At 39.0% G+C, this 20,325-nt stretch overlaps 1 protein-coding gene across 3 annotated transcripts in view; it reads left to right on the plus strand.

The window, feature by feature from the left end:
• Window positions 1–20,325, plus strand: part of DISP1 (dispatched RND transporter family member 1) — a 58,315-nt gene that overhangs the window by 17,909 nt on the left and 20,081 nt on the right. Inside the window, exons 1-2 of one of the 3 annotated variants that reach the window (XM_008630350.2) lie at window positions 7–50; window positions 7,176–7,712. In XM_008630350.2, the coding sequence (XP_008628572.1) occupies window positions 7,207–7,712 (506 nt within the window). In that variant the 5' untranslated portion in view covers window positions 7–50; window positions 7,176–7,206. Of the gene's footprint in view, window positions 1–6; window positions 51–2,533; window positions 2,659–7,175; window positions 7,713–20,325 lie in introns of those variants that run through there. The other 2 variants (XM_017730065.1, XM_017730067.1) reach the window with 2 other exon arrangements.

The raw sequence follows: 20,325 nt of genomic DNA on the forward strand, positions 1-20,325 counted from the left end.
GTTGCTTCGGACCTGGCCGTGCCTTCGGAAAGCGTGAGGAGTTTAACTTGGTGTGTATTTACACCGCAGTGCAACTTTGTAATGCAAGTGGGCTCCTGGGCTTGTGAGAGACTTTTCAGGTGGGTAGAAATGCCGGAGGGCTTAGCGCAGGACCCTGCCAGCGCTGAAGAGCCTGGTGAGAAAGCAAAACACCCCGGGCTCGAGATCCGGCTCCTTGAGCAGATGCGCTGTGATAAAAGTGCTGTACGAGCTTTATCATTTGACCTTCAGAGCGCGGCTCATGCTTGGGAAATGAAGCGGCAAACAACAAAAAAAAATTACTTCTCCCATGTTCAGCTTTCAAAGAAAATTATTGCTGGACCAGTAGGGTAAAAGTGCTTTGCTGTGTTTTCTGTAGCCAAATGCAAGGAATGCTCTGTGTTTATCAAATAGGTGTGACTGCCAATGTGTACCTGCCTGATGTGCCCTGGCATTCTCACTCTTTGCTTTCTGTAATGTACTGTAGTGGTACAATTATATTAGTACTTCTGTTAAAATAGGAAGAAAAATGCTAATATTAGTAACAGTTCTTGTTACTATGTTTAAACATAGCTTTTAAATTTGGACAGGAAAAAAAATTGATTCTAAGCAGATGGTGGAGAGGTTTCTTAACCTCTTATGTAACACTGATAGAGCCAGGGTGATGGTAGGTATAGCTGGGGCTGTAGTTAAGGAGTGTTGCTTTTATGTCCCTTTACAGCTGTAATAATTTCAATGTTAATCCCACAGCATGATGAAGTAAAACCCTGTGAAACTTTCAATGCAAGTAACTCTTCTTACAGCCAGAAAGAGACATATTTTGGTTTTTCCCCCTTCTGCGTAAGCAGGATTAGAGCTATTTTGGATCAGAATATTTGCAATTACAAAAACTTTAAAGTCTTTCATATGGTAATAGAAGTCAGTAAGTAGTATGAATAAGATTTAGGGTGATGACAGTGAGGCAGTTGTAAGCAATGTTTGGGGGTTTTTTTAACAGCTTTCTGGGCTCTTAAACTGTGCTGAGGTATACCTGCTTTCCAGCACTACACACATTTTTTCTTGAAGTAGTATGGTTCCAATAATTTCTCATAGTAGCTGTGTTTCATTCCAAAATTCAGAGTATTTGAAGCTTTTTCAGGCTTTAATACTTTTTTTTTTTCATTTTCCCTAAATAGTTATGATTTTAAATTTTTTTTTTTTAATTAAAACTTTAGAATCATACAAAACTTTGGAAGAGAATTCAGAGCTTCTTGTTGTCTTCTCTCTATAGTCTAATTATATCTATTGTAGATTTTTACTTTAAAAGGACTTTGTAGTTAAAGTACTGCTATTGATATCTGTACTTGAAGCCCTGCAAATGATTTCTGGGAATGGTCTGCTGTTGTTTTGCTGTCTGTGCCAGGAGAAGTAACTTTAGCTTAAAAGCAAAGCAAAATCTGTTTCTGAGGGTCTGAAGAATCCTTGTTTTCCCACCCTTTGCAGTCTTTCCCAGCTCCATTACTCCATAGCTGTCGCTGCTGGGTCCATTCTTGTGCCAGCTTGGCGACGCTGGTTTGCCAGTGCCCATCTGTACGTGAGCTGTGGTGCTGGCACGGTGACATCTGGAAACTCCCTGTCACAGGAATTGCGGTTCCCGAGCCAGCCTGCGACACAGGAAATGAACTCATGGAGTCTCAGGTTCAGGACAGGACAGCTTCACAACCTCACAGGCTGTGGAGAGGGATGGCAGGGACAGCTGGCTCTCAAAACACTTGGAGGAGGGGAAATTTCCCTTCTACAAGCCTCTTCTGCTTCGTAATTGTGTGCTAACTACTACCTTAGGGAACAAGGACTTAGATTGATGAAAATCTGCTTGTTAATAGGGTGACATTACTTGAGAAAATGGGTATTTATAGACTGTGCAGAAAATAAGCTGACCGTAGTGGCCTTTCTCAAAAATAGGAGTTGTGTTGTACCAATCTTCGAAGTGAAATGGCTGATAGATTAATAAATATATCAGGTAAACTTGCTTGTGGATGAAATAAGAATTTGAGACTTCCTGAAGCTGAAATGCATGTATTTAATATACTTGAAATACCTGGGGGGAAAAAGGAAAGCACAGGGATGGCTTGTTCTGGGAAGTGCCTGTGTTTTGTACAGAGAAAGCTTTTCAGGGAAGACCTAGGGGTTAACAGCTGAAATGGAAAAGAAAGAATCAAGGTATTGAGAGAAAACAAGCACCATGTATGATAGCATTGGAGTAAGAGCTGGAGAATGTGAAAAATGTCTAGCTGAGAGCCAAAATGGAGATCAACAACCATAAAACATTAAAAAGCAGTTTGACTTGCTAAAGACCATTGCAGTGATAGATAAGTAGACATCTCCCATGAAATGCAGTATCAAACACCAGGCACCACCTGTTACTCCTCTGAGCACTGAGAAAAAGCAAAGATACAAAGAATTCCGGTAATGTGAAGGAGGAGCAAACCCTCCTTAAGAGTGGCTGTGCACTGGCTGGCACAGCAGGCGAAGCCTGGAGAGGATTTAACTGAGTTTACAGACTGTAAGACCATGTAACCCATCAGCCACGTTGGAAAACTTCAGCGTCTTAAAGGACTTGCATGGCCATTATGGTATTTCATCTGCAAGGAGCCTTAACAGGTAGTGCTGGGAGTGTTAAATGTTGCTTATTTCAGAAATGCACTGCTTCTAGAATCCAGGTGGTTTAGATGAATTTTAACATGAAAAGACGTTTTTGTTACTTTGGACATCATGTTCATCTCAGAACGATGATGCTTCGTAGCTGACAGGTCTGCAAAGTCCATAAAGCCTAGACTGGCCCAGCTGGCTGAGTGATGCAATGCTGACTACAGCTGAAAAGTGTTAGATAACTTTGAAATGAAATTGGAATTTTGTCCTACCTTAAATGAAAAATATAAAGCCTGACAGCAGTTTAGTTTTGGTTTTGTGCATGCTACATATTTTGGGTATTTTTTTTCTTATATGGTTAAAACAGCCCTCAACACTTGGCTGTTCTCTGTTGTCTTCTAAATATCTATAAATTATCTGTACTAATATACTAGGTTGTACTAAATTTCCACTACGTCATTCCTTCTTGGATTTGCACTTCTGTCATTCCCAATTGCAGGCATTATGAGTCCAGATGGGATTTGTTGAATCAATGTTTTTTAAGTCTGGTTGGGGGTTTTTTGTTGGTGTTTTTTTTGTTTGTTTTGGATTTTTCTTTTTATGAAACTTAAAGAAAAATTCTTTCAGTTGCAGCCAAAGGAACAGGTGAACTTAATCCAAGTTTTAAAAGAATATGCTAGTTGGAGAGCACCAAATCCTACGTAGTTTGTGTGGTACACCATTAGTTTATTTCCTGAAGGGCTTGCAATGCAGATGGCAGCTGTCTGCTGGGTGAGTTGTGTTCACTGTTAACTCTACAAATAATAGATGGATTACTCCATAAAACTGTCACGAAGGAACATTGCTGCTCAGACCATGGTACATTCCAGATATGACACTCTTCCAAGACTTGTTTTCAACTGCGTGGCTCAAGTGCTTTCTGAGCAGTTACTGCTATCAAGAGTGCAGTAATTAAAGACAATTCTGGTTTTCTTCCCTTAGCAGTCCAGCTGGCATAATTTCTAAAGAGATGATCATGTTTAAGATACCTTGTGTCTAGCTGGAGATGTGGGTACCTAAGTGGGATGTATTAAACATGTAGATTAACACTTTTTCTAACTGTATTTAATCTTCTGTTAAGTAGGGCTGCCTGCATTAAAACCTGTATTTTCTACAACTTCATTATTCAGAATACCTGTCCACTGCTTCAAAGCTTTTCGTTGTCATAAATCTGAAAACCCCGTTCTCCTGGAGAATACCAGATCCTAAAGCAGTGTGAGGAGTGTAGCAATAATTAACTTCAACATTGAAAGAATTCAGAATTCTCAAAGACTGAATTTTCAAAGATTCTTGTTTTTAGATTTTTTTTCATTATCAGCATGTTCTTAGATTTCCCATGCCCGTGTCATTTTAAAAATTGTACTATGCTTTTACTTGTCACATTTTAATTGGCTTATTTATTCATCCTCTAAAAAAAAGACTCAGTTAACTATTTCATTGGGACATTATTACATCTAAGTTCCCAGTCACTGCGATTACGGCAGAGGAGACAAAATGCAGCGGAGAGATAAGAATATAATCTAAGAATATATTTTGGTGTGACAGCTGCAGGTGAAGTTTTGCTGTGAGTGGTTCATAGTCAATTCTGTAGAGAGGGACACAAATGAAGTACCACAGTACAGATTTTTTAATACCCTCAAACCCGAGTGAAACAAAACTCAGATGCCATTAGCCTTGTCAAATTCAATGACTCTCTTTACATTTGTTTAAAAAATAGAAAAGCTACCAAACCAAATGAAAATGTACAGCCCCGCTCACATTCTAGACAATTGGGTTGAGTCCCAGTTCTTAGCTATGACTGAGTAAAATATTTAATCAGACCTTAGCATGCAAAGTAGTCTTGGTTTAATGTGTCATTGAAAGAATTTCAAGGCAAGCAGGTGCTTCCATTGCCTCTCTCAAAGACTCCATAAAAATGGACAGAACTCAAAGAGTTCCTCGAGCCTTAAGAAAAAAGAAAGAATCAGCTCTATCTGTTAAAATTTTTAGAGTTTGAAATGGTTCATGAATTGCTTGTTCAACAGGAGAACAAAAGCAGAATTATATCTTGTGGTACTGATGATGATCTTTTCTTCAAATGTAGTAGTTCTAAAAAGTTTCTGAACGAAAGGTACACAGGTAGATATTGTATCTGTGGGGGGGAAAAAAAGCATTTTATCTTAGATCCTATTAAATGGAGGCTGCTGAGCTGTGTGGACAGAAGTTACAATTCCCATGTCATTCCCTGTTCTCAAGGGGCACAGATACACTGAAGGGCCAAGCCCGTGTGTCCGTGCTGGGATTGCCCAGCTGCTGCAGGCACAAGCTTGGGCATCTGTGTTTGGCACATGTGTGCCTGGCACAGAGATGTGTGGTTTCCTTCATGAAGTGGTTGAAAACAGCTACTAAAAATTATGTTGCAAGTGTCCTAAAGCAAAAGGATGGTGTATCTGTCTTCCTGAAATGTCAGATACTTGCAGTCTTTCCGTCCCTTCTGTTTGATTACCACAGTAGACAGTAACTTTGATCAGTCTACAGCAGTTTCAAGTGATAATATGGATGAGTCTGACTAACGTAGAAACAAGTGTAAGAGCATCACTGTGCAGCCTCTTATGTGAGTGAATGTGAAAATAAGCTGCCAGAAATTCCTGAGATGTTACCAGGCACCTGGAGAGGAGCTTTCTCTGCCTTAGTGTCCGGCTCTCGCTCTGTCCACTGAGGTTTGACGTTGACTGCAGTGGGGGAGAAAACCAGACTGCTCAAACACAGTGGAATTTCACATAACTAATATGTCTCTTCAGACCAAACTGAAGCTTAGCCAGCCACTTGAATTTGCTCTCTGTGCTCAGCAGAAAGTCCTCCTTGGGCTTGACTTGCCTGGGCCAGGGGAGGGGGTACCCAGCAAGAATGTGTGGAATTGAAGGCTGGAAAAATTTGCTTGTCAAAGCAGCATATTCTCCTGTTCTGAGTGGTTATCTAAATGCAAGTGATTTCCCAGGGCATCTGGCTCTGCACATGATCTAGAACAAATAGCAGAGGATTAATTTTCGTTTCAGAAGTGGAGGATTTAGCTCTGTCTCAGGGAGATGCTGCACGGGGGGCTGTCAGGGGGAGCATTCCAGTCAGCAAAGCACTTTCTGCTCAGAATTAGCATTCAGGCAATTAAATAGCTCAGCTGGCTGGGCAGGCTTAACTCTCTGAGCACTCAGCAAAGGTATCAGGGAAGAAAATGAGTTAGAAACTTCCTTGCTTATCTGCTTTAATCTGTATGTTGTGTCTTTCTGCAAAGTTCAGTGTCTGTAATGCGAGCCTTGCAATTTGGACTTGCAATGCTGTTAATTAAATACGGTATTAAAATGTCAAAGCAGTTGTAATTAACTGATTCTGTTTTTTCAGCAAGTGTTGATTTATTCTACTAAGTAGTACATAATTAGTGTTTTACTTCCTCTTTCTCCTCCTGCCTCTCCCAGGCCCATGTAAATTGGGTAGCAAACTCTTATCTGAGTGTGGTGTTTGACCTTTCATGTTATTTGTCAAAATAATGATCTCCAACTTACCTTTATATCTTACTAAAACAAGGTTATAGTTAAGATGGGAGAAATTGGCTGCTGTGAGCACCTCACACAAGTTTTGGTCTTGAGCTGTGGTCACTTCTATGATGTTAATAGTTCTCGTTTACCTACATATTGCTTGAAAAACTTCAGGAGAAAATCCTCTAATATCCTTTATTGACAGCATAGTACATTATGTACTGCCTTTAGAATACGTGTCACTGAGAAGCAAGAGCTTCTCAATCAGCAGTAGCTTAATCCTGGGATTATTCTTTTGTCAACTTGGGAAAAACATGTGGTTGTAGTCCATCTCTTTAGTATTTATAACAGTTCATTTTGAGCTTCTGCTAAAGATCTAGTCTACTATTCAGAAACTTTGATATGTCTGCTGAAGTGGCTTGATTTATTCAAATAAGGCATTTCAAAAGAATTTCTTTATAATCATGAATATGCCTTGTTTTCAATAGAGATTGGAAAGGAGATTACTAAAACCAGCACATTAATGGTTATTAAACAATGTCTACTGCGTGGGCCTGTCTCCTGCAGGTTTGCAAAGCACACAGGTAAATTGCAGTGCAAGGTGTGGATGGTTATGCCGTTTACACCAAAATCTGTTTTTATATATAGTGGATATAACTCAGTCTTGTGCACAATGAGCTTGTTCTGTGCATCTCAGCCATTACTTGTTAGCTGTGACACAGACACTGTCAAATCTCTGTTCATTTGACTTACAATTTGGTTTACTCACTGGGAATTTACATAACTTCACTCTTAATATTTTGTTGAACAAATTTAAGTACTTTGAAGCATTCCTGGCAGTGTGTGTGTGACTCCTTTCTGGTCCCCTCTGTTGTGAAAGGCGAAGCTCAGAGCAGAGTTTTACTCACTTTAATCTAAAGTTATTTTTGAGCATCTGGAAACGCTGCAGCTCTCTAAACTTTGCTTTATTTGTTTCCTCAGGAACATCACGTATCCACTGAGAACTTGGAGCATGGCTATGAGCAACGTCACTGACTCTGTGGTCCTGAGCAACGGCAGCATCTTGTCAAATGCTGCTGGCCCAGGGGTTGTTGCAGCGAATGACGGAGACATCACAGTCCAACAGCTCCCATCCAAGGAAACACCAAGAACAAAACCAAGTCCAAATGGCTGCCTGCAACTTAATGGTACAATCAAACCATCCTTTCTGCCTTTAGACAACCAAAGAACTCAGCAGATGTTGTCGCAATGCTGCCACCCTTGTCCATACCATCATTCTTTAAGTAGCCATAACAGCAAGCAAGAATGTCATTCAGTGGTTGGCAGCTCAGCACCATCTCCTATGACCTCGTGCTGCATGCAGCCACACACTGAGTACTCAGCCTCTATTTGCCAAAAACACACCCCTGTCTATCAGCCTGCCTGCTGTCTTCAGCCCTCCCCATCCTTCTGCCTTCACCATCAGTGGCCTGACCATTTCCAGCATCAGCCTGTGCAGCAACACATGGCCAGGATAAGGTAAGGAGGTTGCATTATTTCTTAGTTGTCAGGATGGGTAGTCTTTCCCAGAACTATTCCATTTTCTTACAAAAGTAGAAGATCTGAAAGGAAGATGAACCAAATTTCTTCCCCAGTGATTTTACAGGTTAATCTTTGATGCATTACCAAGTTATTATTTCCTTAAGAAACCAAGTCAGATTAATTTTGCTGGGCTCCATGAATATTCCTGAAGTGAATTAGTTCTTTCTTGGGGGACAAAAAAAAGGCTGGTTTTTTTTTTTTTTCATATTGGGGATTGTTTGGTAGCTCATTAGCTCTTTTACAAGACACAGAGTGTACCTCTGCTGTGTAAAACAAACCAATACAGAGATAGCTAAGAATACACTGAAAGATCTGGTATGTCTGCATAGTCCAATGAAAACACGTATTTCCTTAAAAAGATACATTGAAAAACACTTGCAACAGTCCTGTTCTCAAGTGTACAGGGTGTTTTTTCTCTGTTGGGTCAGCAGGTACAGTGGGTTGCCCTCATGTCTTTTCAGTGTAGGTCATCTGCTAAACTTCAAATTCATGTTCAGATTCAGAAATTCTGGATTGTTACAGGTTGTAATCCTTTCTCTTCTCCACTTCATATGAACCTGCCTCTTTGTTAGCTTTGGAGTTCCAGTGACAGTAGTCCTAGCTTCAAGGAACAACAAACAGAAGAAAAACCTTCTACAGCCTTCTGGTCCTGGGCAAAATCAGTCAATTAAGAGGCGGTTTCTAAAATCCAAATTCCCCATTGAAGGAAGATACTTTGAAGCTTTTAAGCAGGGTTAATTTCTTTTTTCTGAGTTGCAGCTGGGCCAAATGGGGTGGATTTTCATGGGAGCATTAAAAACTATCCTTCTCCTTGTTCTCCAACATCTGCAACCTTGTTCAAGAACTTGGAGCTACAAGTGTTTCTCAGTCAGTTATAGTGATTTTGTCTTGATGAAATATATGAACTAATTTTAAACTCCTAAAAATACCAGACTGGGAAAAGCATCTAATGTGGAAAAACTCAAAGTGAATAAAGCTTTTTTCCCCTAAGGTAAAAGCAGATGAAAATAGGGATGATGATAATACAGAGTGCAAATCAGCTTTCTCCTGCCAGTTATTCCACTTACGAATGGAAAAAATCTGAGTTGTCAGAACTGCTTACAGAGATGTTTTTTCCACCCCATACTTGTTTAACTGTCAAGCAAAGATACTGTATAATTTTGTATGCAAAGGTATGCAGGAAGTTGAACTATTGTAGGATCAGCCATACTTTTCAAACTGTCGGAATGGTTGCACTGATTTCACGGTTTTTCTCCCTGTGCAGCAGGGCTGTTAAACTTCATCTGTATTCCAAAGTCATGAGGAAGGGAACAAATGCCGTCCATAGTCTGGGCTTCTGGCTTTAGTGTAGAAATAAAAACAGTGAGAATTTCTTCTGGATATGGTAAAATAATGTTTTCTGTCATGCTTCACAAATACAAAAACTGTTTGAACTGCTCTGATTGGGCTCTTGAGCCAAGAAGCTGGTTTTCATCTTGCACTTCCTTGCCATACCGTACACTTCTACAAAAACATACAGAAATTATGACTAGTGACTTATGATAAATGGTTTGTCTTACTGCTAGCAGTCAAAACAACGATGCAATAAGCTATATAAAGCTATATGTGTTAGCAAACTCTGCACATCCCTATCAAATGATTACTGGACTGCTTCCATACCTTTTCACTCCTTGAACTGCCCATGTCTACATTAGTGGACAGTGTATACATCTCACTGTGACTTAGCATGGAACCAAGGACTTCTTTTCTCTCTCCATACTCAACAAGGTGTGTCTAAATACAGTCGTCTCTCATTGCATTGTGAAGATATCACCCAGAGAGGCCACTGTCAGTGTAGACATGTTGAGAGATGGTAAAAACTGGGAGCAACTGCATGCAGCATTGCAGGTGGATGGATGTGCACTGAGGAAGAAGCAAACTGCCTCATTTGTAGCTACTTGGCAATGCTATAAAAGGTGATAAATGTGTATTCATTTTTTACATGCTCGGGTGAGTTCCTGTAAACAGAAAAGTATCACTTAGGTGTGTGATATTTTAATGTGATTGTTGTTCCACACTCTAATTTTATTGCAGTTTGAGCTTATAATATGCACAGCAGCTTCTTCTCCAGGTATTTTTATTACAAGGTTTGTTGGAAATCATCCAGCTTTATAAAATGTGCATGTTTTAACAGGGTTATTTTAAATGCAGGTTCTGATACAATACATTAATTAAATTCAATATGTAGTCAAACAGCACTTAATTTTGCTTCCTTGTATTTTTAAAAAATGCATTCAAATATTGTTATGATTTTAAGAAGGGAGAAAAGATGTGATTAGAGAGAGGAGGATGAATGCTCTTTGCAAACTGTATCACTGATGCTTATAGCTCTGGGCAGGTAACCAATTGTTTCAGCACAACAGGTTTTGTCAGGTTTTGAAGCCCAAGGCTTAACATTTGTCAGTGACCTAATATTAAAGGAATGTGGCTCTGGTATATCATTGCAGATTGGAGTGTGTAAAGACAGACTGAAATAATGCCACACTTGTCCTATCCTCTTAAGTTGGCTGGATCTGGAATTTTGTAGAGGGTTCAGCTTTGAAGTTTAACTAAATTACATGGAAACATCATCTATCCACCATATCTTGAGAGTCTGGACACCTGTTAATTTTTTTAGGTTGGTGAAAAAGTCCTGTAGCGTAAAAGAAAATATTTTTAATGGTTGGTGTTTTGCAGCATGATTGTGGTCAAAATTCTCTTGTAGAAGTAGGTAAAATAGTTCAACTATTCGTCGTAATGATTATGATGATCTTTAGAAGTTTTGCTGAGGTTGGAAAATCTTGAGTAAAGTTTCTTGTGTTAATGTGTGCACATATTTAAGAAGTAGTTCATGTAAACATGTTCATACCTCTTTCTTCAGTGGCCATAATATCTTGACGACACAAACACTCCCTGGGAAATTCTAGCCATCTCTCCATATCAGCATGCAGTTGTCTGGGGGTTTGATTGCTTTCTAACCATTTCTGAATTTACCTGTTAGGAGCATGGCATGTTTAGTTCTTTTCAGTAGTGTTGGATGATTTTTTTTCCCTACCTCACCCCTCTGGAGAGCTCATGCTGAAGTATCCCTTTTTGTTGGAATGCACTTATGTATCTCAAGAAACCTGGGGGCTTAGAGCTGCTGGAAGATGGGTAGTTATTGCCCTTCCTTTGCTGCCCCCTGCTTCTGTAGTCATCAGCAGCCTTCACTAGGGTGGAGTAGAAATGGGGAGAAGTAAGGCTGTGAAAGAAGCATGAAGATTGATCCACAATGACTGGAAGCATTGAGTTAGGAGTCACTAGGGAAAAGTAAAACTGTGCAGCCCAGTAGCACACTTAGTGGATTGAAAGGAGGATAAAATAAATAGTGAACAGTTGCATAGTTCTCTAGGAGAACAGAATATTATTTTAAAAAAAGCCAGAAAACTCTTAGAACCTTTGCTGGTGTTTTTCAAAACTTAATCTTCGTATAGAAATGTATGCATATAAATAGGAGTGGAAGAGGAAGGATGTGCAGAGTTCGTTCAGGAAGTCGTCTGAGGATTGTGAAAGGCATGGAATAACAGTGATGTTGTCTCTGGTACCAAATTGGATTGCTTCCCTCAGACATGTATGGGAAGATTTTAATGGGAAAACACCAGTTGAAAGCTACCTGTATGCTTGTTAATCTTGACGCCAACTCTGCTGGAATCTCTCTTGGGTGATAAAGTTTAGAAAACTTAGGTCTGTGGACTCAGAGGCAAAAGGTAGGGCAGAAGAGGTCAGGGAGCTGTGAAAGAACTGCTAGTGCTGCTGCTAAGGCAAGTGCTCCAGACTGCCAGTGTGTGTAGTGCTTGCACTTCTGCAGTATCAAACCAATAAATTCAAACAAGCACTCTTGGCTCAGGGTGAACCTGCTTTATGTCACCCACTGTTATTTACTTTTTTAGACTATACTGTTAATGCTTTTGACTAAAGCAGACAAGTAAGGAGAACTGTTCTGAAAAGCATCTGAATTATCTGTGGTAAAAAAAAACGGGCTGAAAGGATATATGGGATGATCTCTCCAGGATCATGCAATCATCTCAAGCTGGAACAGGAGAATAAAATCTGTTTAACACCTCACAGAATCCTTACTTTGGCTAAAATTTAAGACTTTGGGATATATGTAAATTGTTCCTGTCCCCCACCAGCCTACTTTGGAGGTTTTAGCTCCAAAGCTTAGTTGGTTTAAATTGCTGGATTCAAAGTTTTTGCTTGCTAGACCAATTTATATTCTAAAGAAGGCAAAAAACAGCATCAGGAAACTGGTAAAGCATCCAGACTTACTGTACATCTTCCTTTCAGTTAGATTTAAACCTTCTTTTGAAGTGTTTTGGCACTGCAGATTGATGTGGTGGTTCTGGGATTCTGGGTTCTGCTGTGTCTCAGAGTTCTGTGCCACACACTGTTTAAACAGTACTGCAGATATACATGAATACTTACACTTTATTTAATACTTTAAAAAGAAGCTCTATAAAAATGAAAAAGCTGTGAAGTGAGGATAGAACACTACAGCTGCCTCTTACCCATTTTGTATTTTTCCTTCTAGTTACTTGGCATTTAGATTAGAACCAGGAAAAAAGAAAAGCTTCTGTTTTTTTCAAAAAGCAAGGGAATGTTTGCCAAATACCAATCTTAATAACAAGACTTTGTTATGAAACAGTTCCCTGCTTGATTCCAGGAAAAGGATAATTGTTATCTAGTACATTCTGCGTGGCTTGCAGAGCTGATTATGTGTATACATGTGTATAAAATATTTTCAAATATCCTCATTTCATCAACGTGAACTGTTCACAAAAGTTTTTCCACTGAGCTTTTAAAACAGCCTATCCTGTTTTGAAAGTTGTTAGCTTCTGCTTTATTTGATGTATTAAAAGATTTTTGTTTTCACTTTTTATATGAATTGTATACTAGTGTCTTTTGTACAAAATACATATGCATATAATAACTTAAAAAGTAGTAAAGGAGACTTTCTGCCTTCCCCTAGGAAGACTGAAGATAGGAATCTTTAGGAAGAAACCTTCAGTCAGGTTTCTGAAAGTGGGATTTCTGAAATGTTTTATCAACCTTAGCAGCTAAAAGGTAAAAGCTGTTACCATCACTTCATTCAGTGTTCAGGCCACTGCAAATCTCTTGGTTCGTGCTATAGATCATGAGTTCCTGAAACAATACAAATTCTGCCTCTATTCTCATTTAAGCCATTTATTCTATGCCAAAATAAGAGTTCTTATCTTCTTATTATGAAGCATTATCAACCCAATGGCATACTTGGGATTTTGATGGAGTTGCAGAAAAGGAAACGGAATGCGAAGCTATCTCATGCATCCCTCTGAGTCCAGATGTGGGATTCTCTGTTGTGCACATGTGGAGAAGTAGGTTTTCCCTGTGACCAAATGAACTGGTTCTTTTTCTTTCTTTGAAATAATTTTTCATGTCAGTCTAATTTGAGCTGTGCTTCCTCATTTTCACATCTTTTTATTTTAGTCCTGCATTATTTCTGAGTGTGATACCTTAAGAGTTACATTCTGGTTTTGTTAATTCATTTATTCTTCCCATGATAAATATTGTGCATTGTTGGCTGTGCAAACAGCTTGCTGCACTTGCTGGAGCTGAAAGCAAAGGGCTGACACACAGAGACAAGAATACAAATAAAAATGCCATTTATAATTTGGTGGCTGACCAAATAAAAACAGCACAGTTCGGAAAGTATTGCATAGAAGTGCACTTCAAAACACCTGTCTTTCTGGGCTGTCCAAGGGATTTTTGCAGGCTTTTTAATTGTACTAATTAAACTTTAGTTTGTCTAGACTTCAGGTTGTTTAGAAACAAGCATTTTTGCCATAGGAAGGAGGTGCATCGAAGGTTCCTGCTTTGGTCTGAGTGCAGCTGAGTATCTGCCTGGCCCTATTTTGCCATGGAGGTTCTGCTCCTGGGAGAATTCAGGTCCTGTGTGTGCTTGAAGATGAATTTCCCATGCCCTGTATCCTTCACCTTTCCCTGAACAACAGAAGAGCTCACTCATAACTAGCAATCTGCTGGGCCTTTGAATTGCCATCTTCAGAAGATGTAAAGCTGATAATGGGAGGGAAACCATAAAAAACATGGCTCCTTTATTTTGTACTAAATTGACTGGAAAACCAGCATCAGCTGTGCTCATTCTGGAAAAGGACTAATTGGTGTGGGGTTTGAGATGACTTTTAAAACTGAGCATTTATGTACACTTAAAGAAAAAAACCATAACATCCAAAATTATGTCAGTTTGTTGGAATGTTTTGACAATGTATAGTTGTTTTCATATACTTTTAATTTAGTAGGAGGTTGTAGTATCTTGTTGACTCCGGCAAGGGAAGACATGCAGACTGTCAATGTGATCGATAATGCAAGCTTCAGTTTATTGGAATTAGGATTCTGCTTTTATACACTCAAATATGCATACTTGTCACTTCTCTATTGTCTATTGATGCTGGGTAAAAAGCTACATTTTACACGTATCGCTAATGTTGCGATTCAGGGTTCCTCCTCATTCCTCATGGTCAGTACATGTTGTCAGCACGTCCTGTTGTTTATCTGTAACAGGATTGTCAAGAACACTGCGTTTGTGTCCTTGCCTTCTTTCTTTGTTCTCATGATTTCTGTTCTCACGATTTCCTTATTCTGCAGCTAGCAAGAGGCTTACAAAGGCCTGCTGATTTCTGCAGTTAGCAAGAGGCCTACTTATGTCAAGCTAAAAAGGTGTTTGCTTGTACGGCTCTTCCAGGGACCCATGTCCCTGGTCCTGTAACCATTCTTCAACAGTAGTAAGATTCAAATGTGGATAAGACAACACCAGACAAAGAACAACAGTCTAAACTATGCATGGTGAATGACCTGATTTACATTACTCTTAAAGAGATGTGTTTTGAGAGATTTGAGTATTCCAACTTAAAAGTTTTGAATCTTCCTTATGGTGGGGGAAAGTGCAGAATGATGAACACTGGCTTTGGAAAGCTCTTTATGAGTTACCATTGCTTTCTCTGTCTCTAACTCCTTCCAAAATCATGTTCTTCCTCTCTGATATTTCAATGTTGTCTTCATCTCCTAGTGGATAATAATTGATGTGCATGCTTTTAATTAGTCGGTGGTGCTTGAACAGCAAAACGAAACTCCAAACACAGTGCAAGAGGGAAATATAGAGGGTGCCTGAGAAGTTTGGCACTGATTTTGCTACACAAAAATTGCAGTGAGATTCTTCTGAATAAAGAAGTCTCTTAAAGCCTGGACTATCAATGCAAAATAGAAATGAGTTGGTACCACTGACAGATCAGTGCAGGGTAAGGGAAGTTACAGGTAGAAATCCTGATGATATTTCAGAGAGCCTAGCCTCACTATTTGCAAATTGGGGTGTGATTTGGTTCTTTCCTACTAAAATCATAAATAGATTAATGTACTGGACTAGAAAAGCTTACTTGCATCACTTCTGCCACTTCTTCCATATTTTCCAGCATGTTAATGGGATACCTTCCCTCAAAATTCTTATGTTACGTTTCCAGTTTGTGGGATGTTTAGTTTGTTCTGTCAAATGGATGAACTTTTGCAAACGTTTTGCTGAACAGCTTTGGTTATGTTAAATCTGTTTCATAGTCTCTTCAATCTTAGAGTGTTTCTCTGGGGTCTTAGCTACAATACTCTAAACCTTAAGTGTTCAGTAAATATTTCCTTTTTTGCTTGCTTGTTACTGAGCATACAAAACAATTTTCATGTCAGGAGATACAGAAGATAATGTTGCATTATATATGTGCAAGTTTTCATTAGCACCAGGAAAAGCTAAAGAGCCTTCATTGTGCAGTTAAAATATTAAATCCTTTAAAATATATTGTGTTGACTATACATTTGTTTTATATCACTTGAAAGTTACGAGATTCTAAATGACTAAATTAACAGATATTGGAAGAGTTCAACACTAAAATATATGTTTGAAGAGATACTTGACTACATTTGTAACAAAGATCTTAAGTAACAGTATTTTCATTTGCTGCAAGAGATTAAATATGGAGAAAAAAACTGGTGCTTATCACCATAGTTGAATGAACAATTTGGAGAACTTGTAAGTGCTTTTAGTCTATCTTTAGAAAAGCTTTCTGGTCAAAGGAGGTTTTCTGAGAGCAAAACTGAACCCCCTGGTGACTTACAATCACAAATTCTTCCATCTGCACAGGAAGGAAGACTGAAGTACCAGTTGAGGTGTGATTTCTGACAGTCCAAGTCTCCCTACTCTAGAGCCAAACTTTGTGTGCTTAATGTCAGTCATTAATGCCTGTAAGAACATGCACTTCAGCCTGTGTGGAGAGATACCATGATAAAAATAGGCACTCTTGGACATCTTTTTCATTCTCCTTGGTATCATGAGATGGGGTTTTTCTTCTGTGTATGTTGTGATTCCTTGGGTCATGTTAATTTCCTGTCTGTCAGAGAAATACAAGACGTGGCCATGACCTTGTGTTGCTCCATTCAACTGGGAAGTGTAATAAAAGCAGCTTTGAAATAAAATATTTCTAAGGAAGGGACTTTTTGCCAGTAAAAATGTTGAAAACTACTCTAGTCATCATTTAAATCCCAGAACATATCTATTAATTTCACTGTAATTACCAAGAAAAGAGAAAAGACTAATGGTTTTAGACTTGTGAAGGATCTTGAAATAATATTAGTCTGCTCCAAATTAGCTGTTGGCTTGTTTTCAAATAATGATTCATGGTGGTATTTCTCACAGAAAAGCTTTTTTTTATTCTCTTAAATAGTTCAGAACTTTTGTTTAATTTGCCAGGCACTGCTCTATGTGGTCCTGCCTGCAGTGCTTCAAAAGTTAAAGGAATATATATATAGCCTCAATTAAACCTTTTGAAGAAGTATATACTTTAAATTGTATATAAACTTTTCCATTTAAAGCAGGGAAAATCCAGTTTAAGTGTGCTTGATGGCAATTTTCTTATTGACAGTTTTGGAGCAGTGTTTAAAAGTGGCTACACTCGTTGGAGAAAAGTTTAGGGAAGGAAGAATACAAGAAAAGTGTTTGGAGGGTCTTGTATGACTTGGCTCCTTTATATGCTCTCAGATTTTCCTACAGAGATGATTTAATTCCTTTTCAAGATGAGTGAACCAAGTAGATGCTGTAAAGGAAAAGAGCCAGCTTTCCCAGTGGTTGATAATATTTAGTCAGCTCTTGAAGATGAGAGAGGAAAGACATTAGAAGTCAGTATTGCAAAAAAGCATTTCTAAGGAACCTTAAACTGAAGACTTGGTAAGTCAATCCTGCGCTCTTATGTGGATACCATCCCTATGGAGCAGTGAGGAGAAGGAGAGGGGGGGAAAAACCCAACAAACCTCCAGCCCTGGAGATTATTATAGTAGGATCATTTCAATTTTAAATCACCTGTATGTTAGAGATTTATAGAAGTTTTAATTTTAGCATATGATGAGTTATATAGGGATAGAATAAAATAGACTATTTCAATTGGAAGGGACCTGCCAAGGATCACCTAACCCAACTGCCTGACCCATTCAGGGCTGACCCAGTTAAAGCATCTTGTTAAGGGCATTGTCCAAATGCCTCTTGAACACTGACAGTACTGGGACATCAGCACCTCCCTGAGAAGGTCTGTTCAGGTTTTGACCACCTTCTAGATAAAGAAATGTCCAGTGTAAACCTCCTCTGGCTCAGCTTTGAACCATTCCCACATGTCCCAGCACTGGATCCCAGGGATAAGAGATCACCTCTCTGCTTCCCTGCCTCAAGGAACTGTAGAGAGCAATGAGGTCACTGCTCAGCTTCCTTTTCTCCAAATAAGTCCAAAGTCCTCAACCCATCTTCCTAGGACATTCCTCCCAGTGCTGTTACTAAACTTCAAATGAAAATACACACATGTAGGATGTTAGTAGGATTGTATTGACCTTTTCCCATCTCTGGTGCCTTAATGGAAACATACTTCCCTGTTGTACTCTGGCACGAGCCTCAAGTTTTTCTGTGGGAGATGTCAAAACTATCTGTTAATTTGCAGAGTAGGTTAGTAAAGTTTAATACTGATTTCATAGCAGAAAGGAAGTGAGTGAAATTCTTAGTTAAGTCTATAGGGTTTGCCCCTTTCCATAGGATTTTATCCAGTGGGCACACTGTAAGTCAGTAAAGCTTACACTTTTATGCTAAATCTAAATCAGACAGAGCAAGAATCACTCAGACAACGATTTTATAGTTTTTAACACCTTCCTCACAATTGCTTTCCTCACAGAAAGGCAATGTTATTTGCTCACATTTGCTGTGAAGATAGAGCAGATGCTCAGTTGGAATTGAAGAGGTAGGTAAGAACACAGGAAAAGCAGACAAGAACCTTTATAAAGCTTGATGTCTGAACTGTAAAAATGTGAATTGACATCTGTAACACAGTTGCCAAATAGCATATTGATTTTTAGTCTGCTAAATTGCATTTTGCTTAATTTTATGCAAAGGATAGTCATATGTACAACATTAAGAAAAGCTGCAATATTGACATTTCACACATTTTAATGGGATGAAACAGCAGTTAGTTTCAGATGATTTCACCTTGATAATCTAGAGATTAAAAAATATAAAATCCTTTTGGATTATTCCTTGATATTTTATGTGGGAAAAAAACCCATAAAAATTAATTGCATTCTTCTTGCTTTTAATAAAACCTTAAAAAAGCAGTTTACCAGAAAACTGGATTCTCTATCTCCTTTACAACATTATTTTGCTGTGGGTTGTCCTATTCCTTAGAGATGTAAACAAGTAAAGCTAAGTCCAGACAAATTAAATGAGCACTGCGTGTTTAAAAAACATCTAGATAGAGTTCATGGTTAGAATCATGGGAAACTGTTCATCGTAGCAAAAAAAATTTAATTGGGAGGCTTATAAAGACTTTTTTGGCAACTTAATCTCTTGGATTTGTTGTCTGAGTGTTGAAGTGATAAAGCACATAGGTGTTATATCCGATATAACAGCAAAAGCTAGCTTGATATTTAGGAGCAATTCAAATTGTTCTCTTGGGTCAATAACATTCTGAAAACATGAGGATTTTCTTCCTGTGCAAGGATTTAGGTTGTATTGTATGATCTGATGGAGAACGTACAATTTGATGCATATCTCATTCTATCCTGCAGGGATTTAGCTTATGCAGGCATGTAATAATGACCAAAAGCTATGTTTTATCACTTCTGGTAACCAGATCTACCAACAAAGGGAATAGTTTCCCTCTGGCAAAGTAAAGCATTGAGTGTTGAGGTTAAACACCTCATAATCCTTGGACAGGAGAGTCTCTCTCTCTCTCTCTCTTTTTTTTTTTCAGTAAATACAGCTATTTATTGCAACTGACCATTTTTTACTCCAGTGAATCTTTAAGTGAAAAGTGAGAGTGCAAAATGAATCTGTTGTCCTGTGCGGGGCCAGGAGTTGGACTCCAATGATCCTGATGTGTTCCTTCCATCTCAGGATTCTATGTTGTATAAGGCCTTTATGATAAATATCAGTAAGGTATACATTTATTTTCTAATTTTTGTGCAGCTCAGCACCAAAACGATGGAGATCAGCTACCTGACCAGTTATCTCTGAATGACTATTTGGAAAATTGAGCTTTTCCCAAATTTCTCTCAGCGACTATTTCCACGTTACCCTTGTGCCTGGGTTTGAGCCCTGAAATTATGGTTGGCTGTCACTGTTCATATCCAAATGTCGCTGAGCTTGGATCTCAGCTGGATTTGCTGAGGGATGGCATTTGTCCAGCAGTCAGTACTTTTTTTCTGTCTGACACTGGTTCCTGCAATTAAATAGGAAAAATGGGTCAAGGACTTTGAACCTTGCAAAGGTGTCTGTGTTTTTGAGATGCTTCTGGTCCAGTCAGCTGGAGGTTCCTAATAAAGTGTTTCATGGCAGGCAGTGGTGTAAAGAAGAGCAGAACTTCTCAGTTAGTGCTGGTTTCAGCTGGGAGATGGTCCCAGCTGCAGCAAAGCACCAGAATCAGCTGGATATCACTGCTGGGAGAGCAGCTTCTGCTTCCCCTTAGCTCCCGTCTCCCAGGAATGAAGCAGAGGAGAAGCACTCTCACTGACAGTTTTGGATTTATCCAATGCTGTTTATTGTTTCCTTACACCTGAAAATAGGGCACAACAACCCCAGGCAGTGCCTTTGTGCTGCCCCATGTCAGGCTGATAGGCATTAATTTCAGCTTAAAGTCTAACTGGCTTGTTGTTCCTCCCAGGAAAAAAGGAGGAAAAGCCCTTTTATATCTGAGTTCTAGTCTCTACCATCTGCATGTGGTGAAATAAAAATTAATTGCAGTTAAGCGACATGAAATAAATCAGAAATCAAATGTTTAGCCGGGGCAATATCCAGAATTGTGATAGGAATTTTAGCAAGGTAATGTTTGGATAAGTTAGTGCGAAGATATGATTTGGAATGTGTTAATGCTTTTTAGCTGACTCGAAAAAAAGACCCCCAGTGAACGTTACTGTCAGTGTAAGCAGGAAT

This window comes from Corvus brachyrhynchos, unplaced genomic scaffold (genome assembly GCF_000691975.1).
Source record: "Corvus brachyrhynchos isolate BGI_N302 unplaced genomic scaffold, ASM69197v1 scaffold101, whole genome shotgun sequence".
Taxonomy (NCBI): domain Eukaryota; kingdom Metazoa; phylum Chordata; class Aves; order Passeriformes; family Corvidae; genus Corvus; species Corvus brachyrhynchos.